At 40.6% G+C, this 23485-nt stretch overlaps 2 protein-coding genes across 2 annotated transcripts in view; one reads left to right on the top strand and one right to left on the bottom strand.

Moving 5' to 3' along the window:
* Nucleotides 1-1912: 1912 nt before the first annotated feature.
* Nucleotides 1913-21991, bottom strand: bphl (biphenyl hydrolase like). The gene is made up of 7 exons (XM_061883753.1): nucleotides 21895-21991; nucleotides 13809-13912; nucleotides 13547-13713; nucleotides 13277-13430; nucleotides 13029-13160; nucleotides 6466-6589; nucleotides 1913-2278 (listed from the first exon to the last, which is right to left on the bottom strand). The coding sequence occupies exons 1-7, from the start codon at nucleotides 21963-21965 to the stop codon at nucleotides 2176-2178; spliced, it is 855 nt and encodes a 284-aa protein (XP_061739737.1). The 5' UTR covers nucleotides 21966-21991; the 3' UTR covers nucleotides 1913-2175.
* LOC133540807 (dual specificity protein phosphatase 22-B-like) overlaps nucleotides 21642-23485 on the top strand; it is a 30953-nt gene continuing 29109 nt past the window's right edge. Inside the window, exon 1 of the mRNA XM_061883757.1 lies at nucleotides 21642-21844. The gene's annotated coding sequence lies outside the window, so the exon portion shown is untranslated. The remainder of the gene's footprint in view (nucleotides 21845-23485) is intronic.

Raw genomic sequence — 23485 nt, 5'->3', positions numbered from 1 at the left:
GGAAGCGAAACCGGGACTAGTCATTTGATAAATGCTGGGCTTTGACCCGCCAATCGGACGCTCAGCGTCTCTGGGGTCTATGGGGCAGTGGGCTCTCAACTTCTCCATGATGATTGGTGATCTGTCTAAGGCTGATCCCCTTTTGAAATGACAGCAAAATGAGCGAATCAGCGATCTTGTGTTGTAAACATCCATGGGAGCATTTTTTTAATATTCTTTCACTCTGCAGTATCTATCCCTGCCGAGCAGAGGGTGCTGCTGAGTCCCTCCACCGTCTCAAAGCACTCGCAGGCGGACTCACTTCGCACTAGCTTCGTGCTAGTCCCAGCTAGCGAACTAGCTCAGTAGCAAGCTGCACATAATGGCAGATAATTTCATCCATCCATCCATCCATCCATTTTCTACCGCTTATTCCCTTTCGGGGTCGCGGGGGGCGCCGGCGCCTATCTCAGCCACAATCGGGCGGAAGGCGGGGTACACCCCGGACAAGTCACCACCTCATCGCAGGGCCAACACAGATAATTTCAATGTTGTGTTTTTTTGTTTTGTTTTTTATTGAACAACAAACATACATTTATAGTGCACACAAATGCACGCAAGTGTACAAACTATTGTCATTAGTGGCAATGATTGGAGCAGGTGTGGAGAGGAGCTTCTCCTGTTTAAAGTGGCTCAAGTCTTACATCCGCAACACCATGGGCCAAGGCCATTTAAGTAGCCTAGCTCTGCTGGCCATTAAGAGGACAATGACTGTGACTAGGATAGCAGAATCAGGGCTCAAACCTTGAACCCTCAAGTTGCTGGCACGCAAAAAACGGCTAGCACAAAGCGACTGACAATGCAGGTCATGGGGATTCATTTCTAATCATGGTAGACTTAGTGAGAGCCAACGATCACTATTTTGGCGACAAATGAGGATCCAGACACTTATCTTTTTGAGCTTGAGTATATACTGTAGGATGAGTGTGGAGGGAGATGTGGCCAGCGCTGCCTGCAGGAGCAAAGGTCACCGCCTCTGTCATGGTGCTGATAAAGGGACACAACTGGCAGGTGACTAGATTTTACTGGTGGTACGTGTAAATCTAATCATCTGTTGTCTTTAACAGTAAACGGCTGGGAGCAGGAGGGGAGAGAGGATACGGACGTGACTGAAAAGTCACGTTCTGCTGGAGAAAAAACATCCATCCATTTTCTGCTGGGGTGACCCTGGACAAGTCGCCACCTCATTGCAGGGCCAACACAGATAGACAGACAACATTCACACTCACATTCACACACTAGGGCCAATTTAGTGTTGCCAATCAACCTATCCCCAGGTGCATGTCTTTGGAAGTGGGAGGAAGCCGGAGTACCCGGAGGGAACACACACATTCACGGGGAGGACATGCAAACTTCACACAGAAAGATCCCGAGCCCGGGATTGAACCCACGACTAATCAGGACCTTCGTATTGTGAGGCAGACGCACTAACCCCTCTGCCACCGTGAAGCCCGCTGGAGTAAATAATCTGATAATATCAATGTACATTAAAACTTTGTTCAACTTCGCATGCCTGGCTCTTGTGAAGTGTATGTCAGTGGTACCGCTAGGAAGCGACCTCTACCATGAGCTCCACCTTTTTTAAGCTGAGTGCTAAGCAGATCCCCTTTTAGCTGGTAGCGTGGTAGCGTGAGCAATTTTTTAAGTTTCAAACATTTTCAAACTCATTAAGGGGATTTAGCAGCAACACCAGAAGCTACAAGCATACATATCAGCTCTTGATAGTAGCTGGGAACACTGTGAGCAAGATACTGTGTCACTATGCCAGTAAAGCAGTTCCTCGGAGATAACTCCTACAACAACAATGATGTTATAGCTTGGTTAATATGCAGGCCACATCATGTAATTGGAGTGTTATTGGCCATTTTCAAAATGTTTTTTAGAGGAGTTTATTAACAAAATAGTATACTCCCCTTTATATGCATTGTTGGTCTCCTCATGCTAGTTTTTTTTTTACTATCGAGAACGCACAGAAAAGGGATGATGTGTGTTTTTGTCTCATATTGGGAATGTGGATGATAGGCAAAATGTTAAATCAAATAGAAATAACACAGATCTTAATTGTTAACCAAAATGAACAAACATTTCAAAAGCTTGATGCAATGACCTCTTCATCACGGTGATTATTTCAGTGTGTTAATTATTGTTTCCCTCTTCCAGAAAGTCCTCCACCAGTTTGTTGAATTCCTCAGCGAACCTCAGATGGATATTGTGTTTTCCGTTTGGCATCAGGTGTAATCTAAATTTGGGACATAATTTTAATAACACTGAAAAACATAGTTATAAAATAGTTTGTAGGTGAGAAAAAAAGTTAATTTGATCCCATACCAACCAGCAAGCATTCTGACCCCCACAGGAAAATGCTCCTAATCTCAATGTGTTATGTGGATAAAAGACACACCCTAAAACTATCCCTAAAACCCTTAACCCAGGAGTCCTTAAACCTTTTGAATATATATATACCTGTATTTATATACATATACACGTGTATATACATACATACATACACACACACGCACATATATATATATATACACACATATATATACACACATACTGTATATACATATTTATACACATACATATATATACATATGTATATACACATACATATATATATACACATATATGTATATATATATATATATATATATATATATATATATATACATAAATATATATATATATATATATCCAAATATATATAAATATACATATGTACATCTATATACATATATATATATACATACATATATATATAAATATACATATGTACATCTATATACATATATATATACATACATACATACATATATATATATATATATATATATATACATACATATATATATACTGTATATATATATATATATATATATATATATATATATATACATATATATATACATATATATATATGTATATATATTTGGGCTGTGGGAAAAAATCGATTCGAATTTGAATCGCGATTTTCATGTGCGATTCAGAATCGATTCTCATTTTTTTAAAATCGATTTCTTTTTGTTATCAAAATTATTATTATTATTATTATTATTTACTTTTCTTTTATCAATCCAACAAAACAATACACAGCAAAACCATAACAATGCAATCCAATTCCAAAACCAAACCTGACCCTGCAACACTCACAACTGCAATAAACAGAGCAATTGAGAGAAGACACAAACACGACACAGAACAAAACAAAAGTAGTGAAACAAAAATGAATATTATCAACAACAGTATCAATATTAGTTATAATTTCAGCATAGCAGTGATTAAAAATCCCTCATTGACATTATTATTAGACATTTATAAAAATTAAAAAAAAGAACAATAGTGTCACAGTGGCTTACACTTGCATCGCATCTCATAAGCTTGACAACACACTGTGTCCAATGTTTTCACAAAGATAAAATAAGTCATATTTTTGGTTTGTTTATTAGTTAAAACAAATTAACATTATTGCAATCAGTTGATCAAACATTGTCCTTTACAATTATAAAAGCTTTTTACAAAAATCTACTCTGCTTGCATGGCAGCAGACTGGGCTAGATCCTGCTGAAATCCTATGTATTGAATGAATAGAGAATCCTTTTAAATCAGGAAAAAATTGTTTTTGAATCGAGAATCGTGTTGAATTGGAAAAAAAAAATCGATTTTGAATCGAATCGTGACCCCAAGAATCGATATTGAATCGAATCGTGGGACACCCAAAGATTCACAGCCCTATATATATATATATATTAGTACAGGCCAAAAGTTTGGACACACCTTCTCATTCAATGCGTTTTCTGTATTTTCATGACTATTTACAATGTAGATGTAGATTGTCACTGAAGGCGTCAAGACTATGAATGAACACATGTTGAGTTATGTACTTAACAAATAAAAGGTAAAATAACTGAAAACATGGTGTATATTCTATTTTCTTCAAAATAGCCACCCTTTGCTCTGATTACTGCTTTGCACACTCTTGGCATCCTCTCAATGAACTTCTAGAGGTAATCACCTGAAATGGTTTTCAGTTCACGGGTGTGCCTTATTGGGGTTGATTAGTGGAATTTCTTGCTTTATCAACGGGGTTGGTTGGCCCCATCAGTTGTGTTGTGAATGAGAAGATGTGTCCAAACTTTTGGCCTGTACTGTATAGACATATACATATTATATATAAACATATGCAATTATATATATCTATATATTTACAAAACCCAAAACCCGTTGTGGAATTCATAATGAAAAACAGAATACAATGATTTGCAAATCCTTTCTAGCTTATATTCAATTGAATAGACTGCAAAGAAAAAATATTTAATGTTCCAAATGAGACTATTTTTTTTTTTTTTGTAAATAATCATTAACTTAGAATATCATGGCAGCAACACGTTTCCAAAAAATTGGCCCAGGGCATTTTTTCCACTGTGTAACATGGCCTTTCCTTTTAACAACACTCAGTAAATGGGAACTGAGGAGACCAATTTTTGAAGCTTTTAAGGTAGAATTATTTCCCATTCTTGCTTGACGTACTGCTTAAGTTGTTCAACATTCCGGGGTCTCCGTTGTCACATTTTAGGCTTCATATTGCGCCACACATTTTCAATGGGAGACATGTCTGGACTACAGGCAGGCCAGCCTAGTACCCGCACTCTTTTACTACAAAGCGACACTGTTGTAACACGTGGCTTGGCATTGTCTTGTTGAAATAAGCAGGGGCGTCCATGATAACATTGCTTGGATGGCAACATATGTTGCTCCAAAACCTGTATGTACCTTTCAGCATTAATCGTGCGATTCACAAATGTGTAAGTTACCCATGCCTCGGGCACTAATAAACCCCCATACCATCACAGATGCTGGATTTTGAACTTTGCCCCCATAACAATCCCGATGGTTCTTTTCCTCTTTGTTCGGGAGGACACAATATCCCCAGTTTCCAAAAACAATTTGAAATGTGGACTCGTGAAACCACAGAATACTTTTTCACTTGGCATCAGTCCACCTTAGATGAGCTCGGGCACATCGAAGCAACCGGCGTTTCTGGGTGTTGTTGATTGACTTTGCATAGTAGAGTTTTAACTTGCACTTACAGATGTAGCGACCAACTGTAGTTCCTGATAGTGGTTTTCTAAAGTGTTCCTGAGCTCATGTGGTGATATCCTTTACACACTGATGTCGCATTTTGATGCAGTACCGCCTGAGGGATCGAAGGTCATGGGCTTTGCCGCTTATGTGCAGTGATTTCTCCAGATTCTCTGAACCTTTGGTGATATTATGGACTGTGGATCTCAAAATCCCGAATCTCTAAATTCCTTGCAACGGCTCATTGAGAATGGTTGTTCTTAAACTGTTGGACAATTTGCTCACGCATTTGTTAACAAAGTGTTGACCCTCGTCCCATCCTTGTTTGTGAATGACTAAGCATTTTATGGAAGCTGCTTTTATACCCAATCATGGCACCCACCTGTTCCCAAGTAGCCTGTTCACCTGTGGGGTGTTCCATATAAGTGTTTGATGAGCATTCCTCAACTTTCTCAGTCTTTTTGCCACTTGTGCCAGCTTTTTTGGTACATGTTGCAGGCATCAAATTCCAAATGAGTTAATATTTGCCCAAAATAACCTAGTTTACCAGCTCGAACGTTAAGTATCTTGTCTTTGCAGTCCATTCAAGTGAATATATGTTGAAAAGGATTTGTAAAACAATGTATTCTGTTTTTATTTACAGTTTATACAACATGCCCATTTCACTGGTTTTGGGTTTTATACATCGGCTAGGTGAAACAGAGTCATGTGGCCGTGCACACTGAAACAAGTCCCTCTAAACAAACCGAATGAATGTGTCTTTGCAAGTAGTAATCAATAAATTATAAATAGTTATAATAATGATTATAACTATAATAATTGTTCCAGTGTTCTGTACACGGCTGTACTGCTCAGAGGATCAGATGGAAGACCAGAAGATTTTCATGGAGATGAAAATCTCCATGAAAATGTCTAATGTACATTGGAGTTGGAATTAATTCCAATGTACATTACCGATTGGAATGAAACCCAAAGTAACACTATAAGTAACATTTCTTCCTAACAAAAATATTCAAGTAAAAGTAAAACAACATTACAATTATTCTGAAAAGTACAATTTATCCAAAAATTTGCTTCAGTAAATGTAACGTGATACCAACCACTCCTCTATTGATGCAATCATTTTAAAATGGAGGAAATACAAAATAACTGTCAAATGCCCTGACTCTGGAACCTTTTCCAAGATTTCACTTCAAGGAGTATTTTGGGTTTAGTGTTTTTTTACATGTTTTCTCTGGCTGTTACAATAAACAATAATGGACTGTTCACAGCTTTATAATGGGGCATACTTGCAAAATCAGCAGGGAATCAAATACTCCTCCCCCCCATTAGTTCACATTGCCTCACCTTGATCCCTGGATATGTTTGAGAAGGAAGTGTGGGTGGAAGCTGGGGACCATTGGATCTTTTTCTCCATGAATGATCAGAGTCGGACATCTGATCAGAGGAAGAAGTTCAATGCAGATGTTCCCTAAAAAGAAGACATTTAAACAAAATAAAATGACATGTACTGAAGACTACCACCAGCGAGATGGCGAGACACAGCTGGCAGGTGATTAGATTTCACAGGTGGTACGTGATAATCTAATCATATGTTGTCTTTAACAGTAAGCAGCCAGGAGCAGACCGAGAGACAGGATTGGGAGTGATGGCAACGTCACAACACGCGGAAAGACATTTCTGAAAATTTTGTGACCAACATTAAAACTTTGTTACACCTGAAAGCTTGGCTTTTATGCCATGTCTACAGTGGAGTTGCTCGGAAGCGACTTCCACACAGGCGATTCTTGATATTGAAACATTTCGATCCCCCCCAAAAATGTATTTCAAAACATTGATTGATTGATACTTTTATTAGTAGGATGCACAGTACAGTACATATTCCGTACAATTGACCACTAAATGGTAACACCCAAATAAGTTTTTCAACTTGTTTAAGTCGGGGTCCACGTTAATCAATTCATTGTACAAATATATACTATCAACATAATACAGTCATCACACAAGTTAATCATCATAGTATGTACATTGAATTATTTACATTATTTACAATCCGTGGGGTGGGATGAGGAGCTTTGGTTGATATCAGAACTTCAGTCATCAACAATTGCATCAACAGAGAAATGTGGACATTGAAACAGTGTAGGTCTTATTTAGTAGGATATGTACAGCCAGCAGAGAACATAGTGAGTTCAGATAGCATAAGTACAAGTATATACATTAGAAGTACATTTGAGTTGTTTATAATCCGGGGAGATGGGATGTGAATGGAGGAGGGTATTAGTAAAGTGTTGAAGTTGCCTGGAGGTGTTGTTTTAGAGCGGTTTTGAAGGAATATAGAGATGCACTTACTTTTATACCTGTTGGGAGTGCATTCCACATTGATGTGGCATAGAAAGAGAATGAGTTAAGACCTTTGTTAGATCGAAATCTGGGTTTAACGTGGTTTGTGGAGCTCCCCCTGGTGTTATGGTTATGGCGGTCATTTACGTTAAGGAAGTAATTTGACATGTACTTTGGTATCAAGGAGGTGTAGCGGATTTTATAGACTAGGCTCAGTGCAAGTTGTTTTACTCTGTCCTCCACCCTGAGCCAGCCCACTTTGGAGAAGTGGGTTGGATTGAGGTGTGATCTGGGGTGGAGGTCTAAAAGTAACCGGATTAGCTTATTCTGGGATGTTTGGAGTCTAGATTTGAGGGTTTTGGAGGTGCTGGGGTACCAGGAGGTACAAGCGTAATCGAAGAAGGGTTGAATGAGAGTTCCCGCTAGAATTGATATATGTGCGTATATTTTAATTTTCCTAAAGGAACTCTCCTGAAGGAATCAACAAGGTACAAACGTACTATCTATCTATATATTGGGGATATTATAAAATACTATAGTGTATTTATCAGCATTTGAGTTTTCAAATCATTTTGTTTTCTTTGGCTCAGCAACCACGTCTCTCACTGCTCACTAGCATTTTCTGAAGAAATTTAGATTTTTAGCTTTGTTTTATTTTAATTGTATCCTCTCAGCATCCATTGCACCGGTCACTTCCAAACCTTCTAAGGTTTGGAAGTGACCGGTGTTATCGTTGTTCCCGATGGGTTGAGTGTTTTCTTGCCCTGATGTGGGATCTGAGCCGAGGATGTCATTGTGGCTTGTGCAGCCCTTTGAGACATTTGTAATCAAGAGCTATATAAATCAACTTTGATTGATTGATTGACTGATTTAATTAGGAAGGAATATATTGATCATGAAATGACATGCTACCAAATAATACACATACTTTAATGAATATGTAGATATTTTAACCATTTGCTCAGTACGCTGACAATTATATAGTATACCTGTGGGATAACTAGTATAATCATACATTTAGTTGTTTGCTAGCTTGTTTTTCTGAGAAATAGTTAACTCTTAGGTCTTATATACAGTATAGTTACTATACTGTCTATAAGATCTACTATACCATGATACAGGGGTGTCAAACTTATTTTTATTGAGCAGGAATGGCTGCTTTCAGAGGGCCGTTTTTTTTTTTTTTTTTAATTAATTCACAATATGCATGCGGGTAATAACATGTGATTAATCATGATTAATCAGAATGCATATTCATTCGATTATTCGATTTTTTAATGAATAATTTGCTTTAAAATCATAGATAAAGGTGACATGCCGATATTTAACTATTTGTGTTTATCTCACAAAAATAGTTTTCCAATACAGTATATAATAATATAATTGGCATGATTAGATAATATTAAAGTTTAAAATATGCATTTTTTTCTGTCCAAATTGAAAGAACAAAAGCATTGAGTAAAAAAAAAAAAAAAAAGGATTTTATTGAAACCCATTTTTTCCAGGCTTTCGTGGGCCACATAGAATGATGTGGCGGGCCTTAACTTGCCCCCGGGCCTTGAGTTTGACACCTGTGCCATAGTAGGTCTAATGTAGAGTGCGTCCGTATCCACTTTTTCCACATTTTGTTATGTTACAGCCTTATTCCAAAAAGGGATGGATTCCTTTTTTGTCCTCAAAATTCTACAGACAATACTCCATCATGACAGTGTGATAAGTTTTTGTTTAATGTAATTTTGAAAATGTGTTAAAACTAAATGGGAGACTAGTCAGGATTAGGGATGTATAGCGTGTACCGGTATTTATTGGTCCTGGTTCCTCATTGGATAAATCCAGTGGCCGGCTGTGCGTTTTCCCACCGAGGCCTTCAGTGATATCTGACTTCAATGATTACCTCTCAAAATACCATAGTTTATGTCACCACATGACCATTGCTGGATAAATACAATACCGGAACACATTTACGCCCTACTGGGCATTGACTCACAAAACAGTGTACAAAACGGGTTATTTTCTGGCGCATTTTAAAAATTAATTAAAACACGTCAGCAATTACAACATATCTTAAGTGGTACTGTCAAAATTAAAATTGCAAAAAACATTAAAAGTGAAAAACTAAAATGTTTGAACTCACTATTCGACGACGTATAAGCCAGTGGTACTCCTCGTTGTCGGCTGAGTCGAGTGGAAATGGCGAGCAGGTTGGCCGACATCGTCTCACAAGTTGTAGTTTATCTTTAAAGGGGAACATTATCACCAAACCTAGGCAAGCGTCAATATATACCTTGATGTTGCAGAAGAAAGACCATGTATTATTTTAACCGATTTCCGAACTCTAAATGGGTGAATTTGGGCAAATTAAACGCCTTTCTGTTAATCGGTCTTTTAGCGATGACGTCAGAACGTGACGTCACCGAGGTAACACACCCGCCGTTTTCATTTTCACATTACAAACACCGGGTCTCAGCTCTGTTATTTTCCGTTTTTTCGACTATTTTTTGGAACCTTGGAGACATCATGCCTCGTCGGTGTGTTTTCGGAGGGTGTAACAACACTAACAGGGAGGGATTCAAGTTGCACCACTGGCAAGAAATCTGCCACCAGACCCCCATTGAATGTACCAGAGTGTCTTCACATTTGAGCGGCGATGCTAAGACAGACATGGCACAGAGATGTATGGATAACCTGCAGATGCATTTGCAACGATTAAGTCAACGAAATCACAAAGGTGAGTTTTGTTGATGTTGTTGACTTATGTGCTAATCAGATATATTTGGTCACGGCATGACTACCAGCTAATCGATGCTAACATGCTACGCTAATTGATGCTAACATGCTATTTACGTTAGCTGCATGTATATTTGAAACTAGATACCCACATTTAATGCGAAACAAACACTTACCAATCGACGGATTTAAGTTGCTCCAGTGTCACAAGATGCGAAAGTCCTGATCGTTTGGTCCGCACATTTTACCGGCGATGCTAATAAGGCAGCCATGAAATGGGCCACTTCATTAGGTACACCCTTGCTATGGCCGAAAAGCGTCAATAGCTATTCGCTCAATAGCTTCAATTTCTTCTTCAATTTCGTTTTCGCTATCTGCTTCCATACTCTGACCATCTGTATCAATACATGCGTAATCTGTTGAATCACTTAAGCCGCTGAAATCCGAGTCTGAATCCGAGCTAATGTCGCTATATCTTGCTGTGGTAACCGCCATGTTGTTTGTGTTGGCAGCCCTGTATGACGTCACAGGGAAATGGACGGTGGATTTACGGATAGCGAAAGTCAGACACTTTAAAGCTTTTTTTAGGGATATTCCGGGAGGAGTAAAATTTTGAAAAAAACTTCTAAAAATAAAACAAGCCACTGGGAACTGATTTTTATTGTTTTTAACCCTTTTGAAATTGTGATAATGTTCCCTTTTAAACATCCTTCTTAAAGATGTCTATGCAAATTCATTTTAGTGTTGGATGGAATAATAATGATCTTTGGTTAAAAATGTCAAGAAGAGATTTCCCTCTACCCGATCAATGCCGTTTTTAACGCTCCTGTTAATTTTGAACGCACACACAAGCAAATGAAGTGCATACAGTCAACAGCCATACATGTCACACTATGGGTGGCCGTATGAACGCCAACACTGTCATAAACACGTGCCATATACTGAAACCATACTAAACAACAACGACAAACACATTTCGGGAGAATATTTGCACCGCAACACAACATAAACACAACAGAAAAAAATCCCAGAACTCCTTGCAGCACCAACTCTTCCGGGACGCTACAATATATCTGCCACCTAATCAACGTTGTTCTCCTTCTCTGCTGTCCCGGTCTGGCTACTGCGTAACACTTCCTGCTTCCTGCTAATTTGAAATTTGTGAATGGATACTCACTTTGGAATGACAAGTGAGTATCCAATCACGGTCTCGTTAACATCAGGCTACTTAGATAGGTTACTGTCAACAACTTGTGATTTGATTAACTATCTGATTGGCTATCGCAACTGTCTCTGAACTATGTGGTCTCAATTTCATCTGCTAACGATCCCGCTGAGTATCCAATCACAGGACGCATAAATGTCACGTTCAACGTGAGGCCATCTAGAATGCCTTACTGACAACAACTCGTGATCTGATTGGCTATCGCAACTTTCTTATCACCTGTGTGTTCCCGTTCGCTTATAGTGCATGGACGTCTGCATTGTTGATTCTGAAGGCCTCCGGCAGATTTCGTACAGCATGGCAACATAAGCTAGCTAAAATCTGATTGGATACAAACTGTTCTCAGTCTTTTTTGCCACTTGTGTCAGCTTTTTTTAAACGTGTTGCAGGCATCAATTTCCAAATGAGCAAATATTTACAAAAAATAATAAAGTTTACCAGTTTGAATGTTAAGTATATTGGCTTTGCAGTGTATTCAATTGAATATAAGTTGAAAAGGATTTGCAAATCATTGTATTCTGTTTGTATTTACAAATTACACAATGGGCCGACTTTACTGTGTGGAGGGGGGCGTGGCCTGCGGGCCTACAGCGAAGCGGGGTGTGCCAGGACCAGCCTCGAAGTCAGCGACAGGTGCGTAGATGGCCCACCTGGGCCTTATCTAATCACCTGTCGCTCTGTATAAGCAGCAACCGGGAGGAGTAATGTTGTTGGAGCTGTTGGAGAGCGAGAGTATGCCTGTCACAGCCACAAAGGACAATTGCTGGAAAGCAACACACAGACTTTTATTGAAAAATCAAACTGTATTGAACCATGAAACGGGCTCGTATGGAAATACTTGGTGGTCTGGAGCAGTGTTTCTCAACCTTTTTTCAGTGATGTACACCGTATGAACATTTTTTAGATTCAAGTACCCCCTAATCCGAGCAAAGCATTTTTGGTTGAAAAAAAGAGATAAAGAAGTAAAATACAGCACTATGTCATCAGTTTCTGATTGATTAAATTGCATAACAGTCCAAAATATTGCTCATTTGTAGTGGTCTTTTTTGAACTATTTGGAAAAAAAGATTTAAAAATAACTAAAAACTTGTTGGAAAAATAAACAAGTGATTCAATTATAAATAAAGATTTCTACACTTAGAAGTAATCATCAACTTAAAGTGCCCTCTTTGGGGATTGTAATAGAGATCCATCTGGATTCATGAACTTAATTCTAAACATTTCTTCACAAAAAAAATAATCTTTAACATCAATATTTATGGAACATGTCCACAAAAAAATCTAGCTGTCAACACTGAATATTGCATTGTTGTATTTTTTTTCACAGTTTATGAACTAACATCATATATTGTTGAAGTATTATTCAATAAATATATTTATGAAGGATTTTTGAATTGTTGCTTTTTTAGAATATTTAAAAAAAAATCTCGCGTACCCCTTGCCATACCATCAAGTACCCCCAGGGGTACGCGTACCTCCATTTGAGAGCCACTGGTCTGGAGGACCCACTGAAAGGTGACTTCCACACACTGGTGTGTGTTTCTAAATGTCTTTCCAGGATCACCCTTATCATCCTGCTTTTACTCGCTTATGGTTGACAACACAAAATCAGTACCTTCTGGTCTCTGTGCAAACTGGGAGATTCCATCCAGCCAGGCCACCCATGTTTTAGCAAACAATTCTGCACCATACACTTCCTCCATGGGCTGTCTCATCTTTGCGCTCCATCTTGACACATCACGGACCACTTGGCGGTCGCACAGAGCCACAGGCACGCGCATGCAAGACAATTACATGACAAAAAAATGCCTGTTAATGTATTATTCAACACCAGTTGAAGACGGAAATGTACTGGGAAATCACCATTGTAAATGTCAAGGTCCTGTTGTGATACAAAAGCATTAGATCCCCATATGACCATCTTGTTGATTGACATGGGGTTCATGGCAGCAGCTATTAGGGCTGTAATTCCTCCATCACTCCACCCCAGCAGAGAGAACTTGACAAACCCCAAAGTCTAAAATGAAAATACTATGCTTTAGTGAGCTACACTGATATGAAATACATTAGCAGTATCTGCGCGAGTGCTTTACTTCTGCAGGAAATTGCATGAAATTGCACAATATATTTTACCTTCATTAAATCCACTGCGTCCCTTGCATCCCTTTCAAAGAAGTCTGTTGGGAAGTCTCTGTCCGGGGGTCGTGATCGTCCATAACCCCGAGGATCCCAGCCCACAACAGTATAGAGCTCCTTGTTCAAAGACTTAAGCTGGGGTTGAAAATCTGTCTTGGTGCTTCCTGTTGTAAAAAATATAAATAATGATGATGAGACGGACCCTATTTACCGTACTCCTATGAGTTGACTCCCCCATATATTGTATTGTGGTATGTACCCAGAGCACCAGGAAGTAACAGCACGGCGTGTTTCCCTGTGCCTGTCTTCTCATAGTAAAGATCCACTCCATTAACATGCTGCCTGCCAGAGGTCAGTGAAGAGCTGCAGAAAAAAAACAAATGTCTTACGTTACACTGTTGGCGTTAACGCACTTAATGTGTCTTTTTACGCATTGAAATCAGAAAGGACGCGCAGATTTATTCTATTTTTTTTTTTTACTGACCCTGCCTTCTCTGGGTCAAAACTCTGGTTTACTTACTTTTTCATCGATTATCGCTTTTCGCCTGTGTTTTGTTTTACTTACATTTGTCGAGTCCCTGTTTATTGCCATTTTATTGGTCGATTTCAAAGTAATGAACTTTCCGGTAGAATTTCTTAAACTTTGAATTGCCGAAAGTTTTATCAATCACAAATACTGCATTTCCAGTATTAGGACTCCCGCGTATTATTGTTTTTGTCATGGCGAGCAATAAACCTGGCTTCAGGCGCCACTTTTCAGCAAATGGCTCACTTATGAAGACGAAAAGATGCTTTGCCCGCCATGTAAACGGGCTAATAAAAAGAACACCTTTACGACCGGGTGCACTGATTTTCAAAGATCCAGCCTCACCAGGCACCAAGAAACATCACGTTACACCTTTCCTGCTTGTCGGCTCCCAGACCGTGGTCGAGGAGCGCACAGGAGACGTTCCCTACAGAGCTGATGTTTTGTCGAGGGTAACACCCACCACTTTACCCGGCATTGGGTACCTACAGTTCCGCTCTTTGGTAAGAATGACGAGGCCGTCGATTTGTTACAACTCTTTATTTATGTTCATCCCAAAGCCAACCGGACGTCCACCATGCTATTAACACTCCTGAACATGCTAGCGCTCCCTCTCCTAACTTGTCCACTCACTTACACACGTCACTCACCCCACATACCGCCATTCTTGAAGGGGAACATACAGCTGATGGCTATCAATAAGCCAGAGAATAAATGCTAGAGGCATTACTTGCAAGATTCTACGTTTGTTGGCATTATTTGCCATGAAAGTGGAGATGTGGCGGTTGTTAAACGACTCACGATCTACAAACGGGTGAGAATAATCAATGTAAATTGTCATATGCATGTATGCCCTGACACTCGATGATCATAATTTCATGACCGAAGCAAACAACTTTTTACACTTTTATACTGAAATAAATACACATACAACTTATTAAATGAAAAAATATAGGAAAAAATACCGGCAGCGTTAAAGTTAAGAATCATGAAGGAAAGAAGAAAGTGAATGAATGTTTATAATTGTATAACTTTACATGTGCATAAAAATGTGTTTTCTTTTTTATTTTATTTTTCTAATGAATTATGTAACGTTTATGATAAGCTTTTTTAGAATGTGAGATATAACAGGACAATGCATATATTTATCATTGGTTTTCAAAACGGTTACAAAAAATGATGGTCCCCAAAAAATTACTTTGGGACCTCATCCATACATCCATTTTCTTCCGCTTGTCCCTTTTTGGGTAGCAGGAGCCTATCTCAGCTGCATTCGGGCGGTAGGCGGGATACATCCTGGACAAGTCGCCACCTCATCACTAGGGTTGGGTATCGAGTATCGATTGGAACCGGGACTAACTTTTTGATTCTCCCGGAATCGTTCAAAAGTTTAAATTTCGATTCCTAGTTTCGATACCTAGTCCGCCGACCGAATAAAAAGAATAAGTCCGCCGACTGGAAGAAGAAGCAGCTGAAAACCAACGAAGAAGCGCCCACCGCCGGAAGTGTTAGCATGAGCGAATGTAGCCGAGCGAGTCAGTCAAGCATGGATAGCGGCCGTCGGCGGTTGAAAGTGTGGCTTTATTTTACTAAAAAAAAATGAAATATCGGTGAAATGTAACACGTGCGACAGGACTGCTTCGTGCTTAGGCGGGTGCACATCGAAAATGATGAAGCACCTCCGAGTTCATGGAGTACAAATAAATGCGTGTCCCGTCTCCGACGCGCTGCGCCGACCGTCCTCATCTGCCTCTTCCTCTGGCTCCGACGCCCAGCCTGGCACCTCGGTGACTGCACTGCAGTCCGAATCCGGTAAGTAAAACAATATATATGCAATAAATAATGTGTTTTGCGGCAACGTTGAGGCAGCTAACAAATTAGCCCGCGTATTTCTTCATAGACAATTTACAACCTGCTAGCCAGGCTCCGCGATGTGCTCAGCGTACTCCGTTCACCGTAGCGGCAATGAGGAAAATGTCGGTGCCACAGACGGAAGAGTGCCACAGAGAGGTCACTGCTCACATAGTCAAAAGACTGCATCCCTTTTCAGAGGTGGAATCTCCAACATTTAGGTTAGTTAAGCAATAACGTTAGAGCTAAGCTAATTGATACTGGGCTAAACAGTAACAGCAACATTACATGTTTGTTTATGTTTGCAGGGATATGGTGAAAACTCTCAACCCAAAATACATACCACCTTCCAGGGACTACCTGTCAAACACATCGATCCCGGCATAGTACAAGAAGAATTTAATATCCATATGAATACCCCATCGGACCCACCGTGCGTAGCGCTCCAGACTATAATTGATAGCTGTGGTCTCACACAAATAATAAATGAACCCACGCATCGCAACGGTAATACGATAGACCTAGTGCTTGTCAGGGGTATCACCGCTTCCAAAGTTACGATACTCCCGTATACTAAAGTATTGTCCGATCATTACCTTATAAAATTCGAGGTTCAGACGCATGTTCGTCAAACTAATAATAATAATAACTGCTATAGCAGCCGCAACATTAATACGGCCACAACGACAACTCTTGCTGACCTACTGCCCTCGGTAATGGCACCATTCCCAAAGTATGTGGGCTCTATTGATAACCTCACTAACAACTTTAACGACGCCCTGCGCGAAACCATTGATAACATAGCACCGCTAAAGTTAAAAAAGGCTCCAAAAAAGCGCACCCCGTGGTTTACAGAAGAAACTAGAGCTCAGAAATTATTATGCAGAAAGCTGGAACGCAAATGGCGCACGACTAAACTTGAGGTGCACCATCAAGCATTTAGTGATGGTTTAATAACTTATAAACGCATGCTTACCTTAGCTAAAGCTAATTATTACTCAAATCTCATCCACCGTAATAAAAAAGATCCTAAATTTTTGTTTAGTACGGTAGCATCACTAACCCAACAAGGGACTCCTTCCAGTAGCTCCACCCACTCAGCTGATGACTTTATGCAATTCTTTAGTAAGAAAATTGAAGTCATTAGAAAGGAGATTAAAGACAATGCGTCCCAGCTACAACGGGGTTCTATTAACACTGACACGATTGTATATACGGCGGATACTGCCCTCCAAAATAGTTTCTCTCGTTTTGAGGAAATAACATTAGAGGAATTGTTACAACGTGTTAATGGAATAAAACAAACAACATGTTTACTTGACCCTCTTCCTGGGAAACTGATCAAGGAGCTCTTTGTATTATTAGGTCCATCAGTGCTAAATATTATAAACTTATCACTTTCCTCGGGCACTGTTCCCCTAGCATTCAAAAAAGCGGTTATTCATCCTCTTCTTAAAAGACCTAACCTCGATCCTGACCTCATGGTAAACTACCGACCGGTGTCTCACCTTCCCTTTATTTCAAAAATCCTCGAAAAAATTGTTGCGGAGCAGTTAAATGAACACTTAGCATCTAACAATCTATGTGAAACCTTTCAATCCGGTTTCAGGGCAAATCACTCGACAGAGACAGCCCTCGCAAAAATGACTAATGATCTATTGCTAACGATGGATTCTGATGTGTCATCTATGTTGCTGCTCCTCGATCTTAGCGCTGCTTTCGATACTGTCGATCAAAATATTTTATTAGAACGTATCAAAACACGAATTGGTATGTCAGACTTAGCCCTGTCTTGGTTTAACTCTTATCTTACTGATAGGATGCAGTGTGTCTCCCATAACAATGTGACCTCGGACTACGTTAAGGTAACGTGTGGAGTTCCCCAGGGTTCGGTCCTTGGCCCTGCACTCTTCAGCATCTACATGCTGCCGCTAGGTGACATCATACGCAAATACGGTGTTAGCTTTCACTGTTATGCTGATGACACCCAACTCTACATGCCCCTAAAGCTGACCAACACGCCGGATTGTAGTCAGCTGGAGGCGTGTCTTAATGAAATTAAACAATGGATGTCCGCTAACTTTTTGCAACTCAACGCCAAAAAAACGGAAATGCTGATTATCGGTCCTGCTAGTCACCGAACTCTATTTAATAATACAACTCTAACATTTGACAACCAAACAATTAAACAAGGCGACACGGTAAAGAATCTGGGTATTATCTTCGACCCAACTCTCTCCTTTGAGGCACACATTAAAAGCGTTACTAAAACGGCCTTCTTTCATCTCCGCAATATCACTAAAGACGCTGAGATCATTATCCATGCGTTTGTTACGTCTCGCCTCGATTACTGTAACGTATTATTTTCGGGTCTCCCCATGTCTAGCATTAAAAGATTACAGTTGGTACAAAATGCGGCTGCTAGACTTTTGACAAGAACAAGAAAGTTTGATCACATTACGCCTGTACTGGCTCACCTGCACTGGCTTCCTGTGCACTTAAGATGTGACTTTAAGGTTTTACTACTTACGTATAAAATACTACACGGTCTAGCTCCATCCTATCTTGCCGATTGTATTGTACCATATGTCCCGGCAAGAAATCTGCGTTCAAAGGACTCCGGCTTATTAGTGATCCCCAAAGCCCAAAAAAAGTCTGCGGGCTGTAGAGCTTTTTCATTTCGGGCTCCAGTACTCTGGAATGCCCTCCCGGTAACAGTTCGAGATGCTACCTCAGTAGAAGCATTTAAGTCTCACCTTAAAACTCATTTGTATGCTCTAGCCTTTAAATAGACTCCCTTTTCAGACCAGTTGATCTGCCGTTTCTTTTCTTTTTCTTCTATGTCCCACTCTCCTTTGTGGAGGGAGTCCGGTCCGATCCGGTGGCCATGTACTGCTTGCCTGTGTATCGGCTGGGGACATCTCTGCGCTGCTGATCAGCCTCCTCTTGGGATGGTTTCCTGCTGGCTCCACTGTGAACGGGACTCTCGCTGCTGTGTTGGATCCGCTTTGGACTGGACTCTCGCGACTGTGTTGGATCCATTATGGATTGATCTTTCACAGTATCATGTTCTCATAGTCATCATTGTCACCGACGTCCCACTGGGTCATTATTGTCACTGATGTCCCACTGGGTGTGAGTTTTCCTTGCCCTTATGTGGGCCTACCGAGGATGTCATAGTGGTTTGTGCAGCCCTTTGAGACACTAGTGATTTAGGGCTATATAAGTAAACATTGATTGATTGATTGAAGAATCGGAATCGAGAATCGGCAGGAATCGGAATCAAAACAAAGAGTCCGAATCGTTCGAATTTAAACGATACCCAACTCATCACAGGACTGTTTGATTCCATTTTGAAAATTAAGATTAAAAAAATGCTGTTAAGTAAATATCTCCACATATGTTCATTCACAGTTGTGAAGCCTTCAGTGACAAAAATGACTGAGAAACTTGAAGAATGCTCATCAAATACTTTTTTGGAACATTCCACAGGTGAACAGGCTAATTGGGAACAGAACCATCCAGACTGTTTTGGACGCAGAGTTGAAAAGCCAGCATCTGTGATGGTATGGGGGTGTATGAGTGCCCAAGGAATGGGTAACTTACACATCTCTGAAGGCACCATTAATGCTAAAAGGTACATACAGGTTTGGAGCAACATATGTTGTCATCCAAGCAACGTCTTTTTTCATGGACGCCCCTGCTTATTTCAGCAAGACAATGGCAAAACACATGTTACAACAATGTAACTTTGTATTAAAAGAGTGCAGGTACTACACTTACTACACTGGCATGGGCAAGTGTGAGAAAACAACAGTGCTCCGTGAAATAAACAGGAAATACAGCAAAATAAGAGCACTGAACAGGAAGTAAATACAAAAACACGAAAAACTAACAGAAATAAAGTGACAGATTGTCACAACCTGTCTCCCATTGAAAATGTGTGGCGCATTATGAAGCGTAAAATATGACAACGGAGACCCCGGACTGTTGAACAACTTAAGGTGTACATCAAGCAAGAATTGGAAAGAATTCCACCTGAAAAGCTTCAAAAATTGGTCTCCTCAGTTCCCAAATGTTTACTGAGTGTTGTTAAAAGGAAACGCCATGTAACACAGTGGTAAAATGCCCCTGTGCCAACTTTTTTGCAATGTGTTGCTGCCATTAAATTGATAATATGATTCAGTTTAAGAGACTGTTCAAACTAAAGATGATCACAAAGTACACAGAACAAGAATTATGATTAACATCTTGAACCCTAGGGCTTCACGGTGGCAGAGGGGTTAGTGCGTCTGCCTCACAATACGAAGGTCCTGCAGTCCTGGGTTCAAATCCAGGCTCGGGATCTTTCTGTGTGGAGTTTGCATGTTCTCCCCGTGAATGCGTGGGTTCCCTCCGGGTACTCCGGTTTCCTCCCACTCCCAAAGACATGCACCTGGGGATAGGTTGATTGGCAACACTAAATTGGCCCTAGTGTGTGAATGTGAGTGTGAATGTTGTCTGTCTATCTGTGTTGGCCCTGCGATGAGGTGGCGACTTGTCCAGGGTGTACCCTGCCTTCCGCCCGATTGTAGCTGAGATAGGCGCCAGCGCCCCCCGCGACCCTGAAAGGGAATAAGCGGTAGAAAATGGATGGATGGATCTTGAACCCTTTTTTCCCTTTTTTCTTTGAGAAAGGAGATTATTTGTGGAGAGGGTCCGGTCCGATCCGGTGGCCATGTACTGCTTGCCTGTGTACCGGCTGGGGACATCTCTGCGCTGCTGATCCGCCTCCACTTGGGATGGTTTCCTGCTGGCTCCGCTGTGAACGGGACTCTCGCTGCTGTGTTGGATCCGCTTTGGACTGGACTCTCGCGACTGTGTTGGATCCATTGTGGATTGAACTTTCACAGTATCATGTTAGACCCGCTCGACATCCATTGCTTTCCTCCTCTCTAAGGTTCTCATAGTCATCATTGTCACCGACGTCCCACTGGGTCATTATTGTCACCGATGTCCCACTGGGTGTGAGTTTTTCTTGCCCTTATGTGGGCCTACCGAGGATGTCGTGGTGGTTTGTGCAGCCCTTTGAGACACTAGTGATTTAGGGCTATATAAGTAAACATTGATTGATTGATTGATTTATGTATTTTTGTATGCATACAATGGCATATTATTTATTTTCTATTTATTTATCCACTGTTCTGTTATAGAGAACAAAAAAAAAATGGATACAATTTGAAAATGAAAATGGGTAGGATTAAATGAGCTCTGCTTCTTCATACCCCTTTTCGGACGTGCTGTAATGAAACAACTGGAATTGTGTGAAGCATTACATTGTGTCGTATGCATGTTCGAAATAAACTGAAACTGAACTCAACTGAACTGAAAAGAATATTTATACATAATGTTTTGGTTTATTTCGTCAGAGAAACTAACCTCAAAAACCACAGGAATTGCACACGTCCTTGGGAGGAAAAATGGCGCCTGTTGTTTAGTCAGTGGCACCCCCTGGCGTCATTCACTGCAACGGCAGACGAGTCAAAGTGGTTGAAGATTTAAGTCTACCCGTTGTTAATATTTATAGGTAAAGAGGTAAACTACTAATTTATACAAAACAACAATAAATCATTCAAATATCGCAGCACTTGATGTCGCAGAAGATCAGTCGTAAAGTATTGCAAGTCCAGGAACGAAGTGGCGTATGTTTTGCGCTTGCGCGGACCAATCGGGTCTTCGGAACCGATCGGGCAGTGACACTCGTTTCACCTCCGCGAGTAAGCGAACGAATAAACAGATTGAAAACGGGTACGTATGACCGGATCCAGTAGAACTCTCGGGAGTTTTCGAACGACTCGCTCATGAGTCGCGCATCCTGAAGGACCATGCAACGAGCAATAGGACCTGATTCAACGACACAAATGTGTCCATAAAACAAGGTAAGGATATTTCAGCGGATACATTTTTCAGTAGAAGATGAGCACGTTACCAGTAGGACTGCATCGCTGTCGTCGTTCTCTGAATGTTAAACAGGCTCCCTGCCCGCAAAAACATCGCCATTGGCGCAGGGGGTGGTAAACAAAGTCCACATTGTTGTACTGCGGACCTTCGTTGTTTTAAAGTGAAGGTACACAAACAAATTGACACTCCCCCAATGTGCAGGTAAAGTCAGTCACGTGAGATTTATTTCTTGTCTTTTTTAAATAACATCCATCCATCCATTTTCTACCGCTTATTCCCTTTCGGGGTCGCGGGGGGCGCTGGCGCCTATCTCAGCTACAATCGGGCGGAAGGCAGGGTACACCCTGGACAAGTCGCCACCTCATCACAGGGCCAACACAGATAGACAGACAACATTCACACTCACATTCACACACTAGGGCCAATTTAGTGTTGCCAATCAACCTATCCCCAGGTGCATGTCTTTGGAAGTGGGAGGAAGCCGGAGTACCCGGAGGGAACCCACGCATTCACGGGGAGAACATGCAAACTCCACACAGAAAGATCCCGAGCCTGGATTTGAACCCAGGACTGCAGGAACTTCGTATTGTGAGGCAGACGCACTAACCCCTCGGCCACCGTGAATAACAATGAAGCATTTTTAAAATGGCCATGAGAGAACGACGTTAACATTTATTTCGTTATATCACAATCATCTTCATTGTCCATCTATAGCAGGGGTCACCAACCTTTTTGAAACCAAGAGCTACTTCTAGGGTACTGATTAATGAGAAGGGCTACCAGTTTGATACACACTTAAATAATTTGCCAGAAATAGCCAATTTGCTCAATTTACCTTTAATAAATAAATATATATATACATATATATAAATATATATATATATATATATATATATATGTGTGTGTGTATATATACATGTACATGTGATATATATATATATATGTATATATATATATATATATATATATATATATATATATATATATATATATATATATATATATATATATATGTATGTATATACATACATATATATGTGTATGTATATACATACATATATATGTATACATATATATATATATATATATATATATATATATATATATATAAATGAAAAAAAGGGTGGAGTGCCATAGTGCCATCTCCGGGTTGGGGAGGAGACCCTGCCCCAAGTGGAGGAGTTCAAGTACCTAGGAGTCTTGTTCACGAGTGGGGGAAGAGTGGATCGTGAGATCGACAGGCGGATCGGTGCGGCGTCTTCAGTAATGCGGACGTTGTATCGATCCGTTGTGGTGAAGAAGGAGCTGAGCCGGAAGGCACAGCTCTAAATTTACCGGTCGATCTACGTTCCCATCCTCACCTATGGTCATGAGCTTTGGGTCATGACCGAAAGGATAAGATCACGGGTACAAGCGGCCGAAATGAGTTTCCTCCGCCGGGTGGCGGGGCTCTCCCTTAGAGATAGGGTGAGAAGCTCTGCCATCCGGGAGGAGCTCAACGTAAAGCCGCTGCTCCTCCACATCGAGAGGAGCCAGATGAGGTGGTTCGGGCATCTGGTCAGGATGCCACCCGAACGCCTCCCTAGGGAGGTGTTTAGGGCACGTCCAGCTGGTAGGAG

Source organism: Nerophis ophidion, linkage group LG22 (assembly GCF_033978795.1).
Source record: "Nerophis ophidion isolate RoL-2023_Sa linkage group LG22, RoL_Noph_v1.0, whole genome shotgun sequence".
NCBI lineage: Eukaryota > Metazoa > Chordata > Actinopteri > Syngnathiformes > Syngnathidae > Nerophis > Nerophis ophidion.
Note: the sequence above shows the minus strand (reverse complement) of the source record. Positions and strands in the feature narration are given on the sequence as shown.